The following is a 5,309-nucleotide window of genomic DNA, read 5'->3' on the forward strand; positions in this document are numbered from 1 at the left end:
TCCACTGTTTTTTTATTTTTATATATATATATATATAGGGTATTATTGATATCATTTATTAGGTGAAATAGGTATTTTTTAGTACCTTAGAATGCTAACATAAACAAAAGAAACCATGCCAAAATTTCGAGGCGCCACCTAATACCTCGAGATCTAACATGAGATTTTATGTTAGTGTTTCGAGGATGGGGGGGGGGCACACACAAAGTGGCATCAGAACTTAGTATTAGATTCGCAGGGGACATAGATAAGATCTGGTACAAAGAAGTAACTTTTATATATATATAAAAGATATTATTGATATCATTTATCAAGTGAAACATGTATTTTTGTGTTTTGAAATGTTAACATAAACAGAGGAAACCATACCGAAATTTCAAGGCACCACCTAGTACTTCGGGATTTGACATGGGATCTTATGCCAGTGTTTTGAGAGGCATCACATGTCTGACCTCGCAATGGCTTAAGATGCCCATTCCAGCCAGCCATAAAAGAAATGGCGTTGTGGTTTTGGAATAAGGAATGAAGGGACTATACATGTGCATGATCCTCAGATCATACACCTGCAGGGGGACTAATGTTGATAAAAGGACTCAACCTGAGATTGGGAATTACGACATGTCGAGGACTCACCGCTTGGTTTAGACATGGCGTATAGTATTGGATGGTGTCGTCACCACAAGCAATTGAAGGAATAACATGATATATCTTGGTAGGAGAATTCTAGAAGGAGATAACGAGAAGATACATAATCGAACATCATCATGTGAAGAGTCATATAGGGAAGGGAACACACAAGCTAGGTGATGCAGTATCATTGGTCACCCAAATGGTTGAGAGAGTGATGGGATCAGTACGACAAGATGCGAAAGGAATATTCTTGTGCAGTTAGAATCCGGTGGATGGTGCTGATGGATTCTGCCTCACTGATCCGAAGTCGCTCTAATCACCTCCCTCCACGTGCCGGCGTGGTACCTACCAAAATCACTCCACGTGCCGGCGTGGTACCTACCAAAATCACTCCGACACTCAAGTTAGAGAAGTAGAGGAATAGTCTAAAGAACTAGCTAGTCCTCCAATTTGCCAAAAGATCATTCACCAGTGCTTACTGTGCTATCTATGGATCTTGGCTGCGAATTAAGATTTCCCCCTTTTCAGACGACAATCCTACGAAATCTCCTGATTCTTTGGATCTACTTATCGATCAAGGATCTTCTGGATTGGTCATACTATATTGCAGAGATCTCTTCCAAGATCTCTGGGATTGACGTGCGTATATCAGGATTACAATTATTCTATGAACAGGTCTGCCCTGCTTTGACAGACCAGGTCTCATTAAGTGTTGTGTTGCCCTTTTAACCAAACTAGGGAAATCTCTGCTTTTGACCTACCTTGCTGAAGGATAGCATCCATATACTGATCTACGCATGATACTACTTAATTGGCATGAACACGTGTACAACTTACATAATGTGCAGTTATTTCCCTCTACAATTCTAATAAACAAAATCGAATGGCAGAGGAGGACACATGGCGTTGGGATCCTTACACCCTAGTATGATAAAAGGGAAAAGATTAATTTTTCTTCGTCACCTTATCCACTATTACAATAGGTTAGCAAACAACAAGACATGAGCCCGTTGTTGCTGTCCTTTTTCTTAACTTTACGTATGGAGTAGGAAACTCAAAGATACTAGTGCTAGTGCTATATATTTTCTTTTCTTTCTATCATCAACGTCATCATCAAAGCCTTAAACCAATTATCATGGTACTTTCCCCTCTTTTTCTGTCTCCACAAGTACTAACTTATAAGTTAAAAGCATATGCACCAAAATGCAAATTGTAATTTTTTTTCCCACTCAGATTTCACGCCACACCTGAAAAGTCCTCCATTGTGAGTGACCTGTAATTTTTTTCTGCTCAGATTTCAATTCTGACACCATCAAAGGCTTCCATTCCCCACCTAAATATTTCTGCAATAATTGTTTTCTCACCTTTTTTTTTTTGTTGATAAATTTATAAATGACATCTTGATTACAAGACATAAATCATAATAGAAGTAACTTTCGCTGGGTACGATATCCCTCTTCTCTAGGTTAGAAGGGAATCAGATCAGGCAATTACAAAGACCGAATCATGTAAGGTTCTCTGTTATTCAACACTCATTAAACATCAACAAAACAACAAATCCTTGAAAAATAGGCATTGAATTCAAAGCTCGTTGTAAAACAAAGACTAAATGCACAATATTCGAACATTACTATATGGCCACCTCGGTTCATCTTCATTTCAAGGGCATAATTTTTTTATTTTTTTAAGGAAACCCAATTTTCTACTTTCTATTAAAGAAATACCGACACACGTAAAATCACTAAAGCAAAATTTCCTAAAGTAAACCAGTGGTTTCACCCCACCATATTGTTTACCATTCAACTTACAGAGATTATGAGTTTCTGACATACTGCTACAACCGAGTTCATCTTTTGATATTAATGAGGCAATGCTGTAATGGGAGGCTGAGTGTAGTACATCCGGGCATGTGCAGGATCCATGAATTCATAAAAATAATTAGCATCGGTGGGGAAAGCAACAGAAGTAGAAATAATCTGAGACAGGTGAGGCATCTGATGGTAGCCCAAATATTGCTGCTGGACCAGATCAGATGGCCCATGGACAAGTGGATTTGTAGGATCACGAGTTGAAGGGATACTGGCAACATCGCCAAAATTGGTTGTCATAGGTAGGTTATAAGGTTGGGTCTGTCTAGTCGGCACGAAGTACATCGGGTAGTGTTGATCAACTTGATGGTGATATTGTTGTTCTTGCTGTTGATACATAGGATAGTAAGATGAGATTGGGTCTGGTCCTGAGGGATTGTGGTGGATGTAATGAGTGCCAGTATTAAAGAAATGTGGATTAATGTGATTGTGTTGTTGATCCAATTGTTGAGGCATCACAAACCCAGAATTCTGAACTTGTTTAGTGGAAATTCGATAATTGGGATTTGAGGCGTCACGCTTCTGATCATCTGGGTCTTGATAAAACACAGGTTTCACACTAGAAATCGCATTTGGAGCACTATTATCTCTGAAACATTCAAATAATCCAAAACCCATTTCAAAACTATATTTTTTAATACTAAAAAGAACTGATTAAACAACTAAAACAAGAAGATAAAAATCTGGAGAAATCCTGGATACCTAGCGATTCCTTCAGACGGTTTCCAGAACCTGAACATCTCCTCCTGCTTCGATCTCTCATCATTGGCCAAAGCTCGATTTGGGTTCTCACTATGAGCAACAGTAACAGCTGTAATGGTAGTTGGAAGAGTAGACGGAGACGAAGAGAGAACAACAAAAGACTCTTCTCGATTCTCTGAAAATTGTTCATCTAACCCAACCCTCTGATCCTCAACATGAACCCGAATTGGATGCAAATTAGAGATAGAAGACGCAGAAGAAGTAGACCCAAACGACGAATTAGTCTCCAACATGGGCGAATCGGGTAACGAATGAACATCCTGAACTTGCTTAAACTGTTTGATTTTATTCCCCAAAGAATCAATTTGATCTTCAGTTTCTGTAGAACCATTGAGGGCAGCAACGAACCAATTCTCAGACTTAGAGCTCTCAAGAATCGACCCAATCGATGACGACGAATCAGGCTTCGAGGGGAAGAGAAATAAACGCAGACGAGAAGGCTTGAAGGAGGAAGAAGAGGAAATGCGATCATACTCGTCCATCATGTTCTCGAGATCTTCGTCAGTGATGACAGAGATGAGGGAATCGAGATCTTCGTTGGGGAGTTGGTATTTGAGAGTGAAAGAGCGGTTATCAATGAGAAGTGTTTGAGAGAGGCGGAGAAAGAGATTGGAGAGGAACACGTGGCGGTCCACGACTACGATGCGCGTATCGCCACCAAGATAACAGAGGGATTTGTTGTGTGGGCGAGGAACGATGTGGCCACCATAGCTGCACATCAGGCGTATTTTAGTGCCTGGGAGTGGTTGAAGTGGCTCGTCCCATGTATCGGTGGTGCTGTGGGAATGAGGTGACGAGTCGAGTGAGTCGGGATAACCGATTTGAGAGGTGATCGTAGTGGTGGAGGAGAGTGGTGGTGGTGGTGGTTCCATTAGTGGTGGTGGTGAAGTGAGAAGAGAGGGAAGTAGGTTGATTTTACTAATGATTGGCGCTCTTAATAAATGTTATTATTCATTTAAAAGTAATTTAGTGATACCTCCGAATTTTATGTATCAATTAGAGATACCCCACGTTCGACGAAGCAAGAGTCGTGATGATCTGACTACCCCACGTGGCATACTTAATCGACTACTTCACCTGATAAGTTCGGAAATCATAGATATGCGCTCCTCGAGATACATGATTCCCTCGAGATACACATTTTTAATGGGGAATTACAATTATATATCCTGAGGAACTCAAATCTACGGGTACCCGAACTTGTCAGGTTAGATTATTATGATTCTTTTAACATTACATTTTGCAAAATTGGCAGGTTTACCTTATGCAAAGTGCAAGATTTTGCTTACTTTGACTTGACATTAGAAATTCCTTTTCTTGAAGACTTTAAAGGACGAAATTTTAATGAAAAACATTTTTCTTACAAATTTAGTAAGATTTTGTTGTGCTACGTGCAGCAATTATGATGAATAATACGAAAAAAGAAAATAAAAACACATAGATTTAACACAGTTCGACGGTGTACCTACATCCACAAGAGCGAGAAGCTGAATTTTCACTATATGTCAAATTAGGGTTACATCATAAAAATTTATAATAAACCCTAATTGTATAATAGGTATCAGAAAATTCCAATAATACCTCTATATCATACTGCGGGGGCATTGTCTCCTCCCCCAAACCTACAAATTCATCCCTAGTAAATATATGTTTTTAGTAGATGTCATCATTCACTCCGTTCTATTCGGTACGTTATGCGTTCCACACTTTGCTTGGAACGCAAAACTCTCATCTCTCCACTCTGGCATCTACCTGTATTCTTTATATACGTGTTCCACTCAATATGAGCGACATACATCAACAGATTTCAATTGTTATAAAGAGTCATCCAGCTCAAATGGATTACTACATTGGCAATCTCACACCACAATCCTCTGATTTCACGGAATCCAAAAGAAAAATAAAAAATAAAATGAAATAAATTGGGCTTTGTTAACATGTTCCTTAAAGTCACACCTTACGTTGCATTAAATACACCTAAAAAATAATCATTTAAGGGTATTTTTGACAACAAAAATTTTAGGACATTTTGATAGGAAAATAAATTTT

The 5,309-nt window shown here is 39.0% G+C and overlaps 1 protein-coding gene across 1 annotated transcript; it reads right to left on the reverse strand.

Moving 5' to 3' along the window:
- Positions 1-256: 256 nt before the first annotated feature.
- LOC147398219 (uncharacterized) lies at positions 257-4,233 on the reverse strand. The gene is made up of 2 exons (XM_086447382.1): positions 3,201-4,233; positions 257-3,087 (listed from the first exon to the last, which is right to left on the reverse strand). Exons 1-2 carry the CDS (start codon positions 4,130-4,132, stop codon positions 2,490-2,492), a joined length of 1,530 nt encoding a protein of 509 aa, XP_086303508.1. The 5' UTR covers positions 4,133-4,233; the 3' UTR covers positions 257-2,489.
- Between the last annotated feature and the right edge of the window lie 1,076 nt (positions 4,234-5,309).

Source organism: Akebia trifoliata, chromosome 7, assembly GCF_017979445.1.
Source record: "Akebia trifoliata isolate Shusen 1 chromosome 7, ASM1797944v1, whole genome shotgun sequence".
Lineage (NCBI taxonomy): Eukaryota > Viridiplantae > Streptophyta > Magnoliopsida > Ranunculales > Lardizabalaceae > Akebia > Akebia trifoliata.

Bases quoted from the DNA above. Each gene is read 5' to 3' on its own strand.
- LOC147398219 (XM_086447382.1), bottom strand. From the start codon at position 4,132: ATGGAACCACCACCACCACCACTCTCCTCCACCACTACGATCACCTCT. The intron at 3,088-3,200 runs GTATCCAGGATT...TGAATGTTTCAG, and splicing joins CCGTCTGAAGGAATCGCTAG to AGATAATAGTGCTCCAAATG.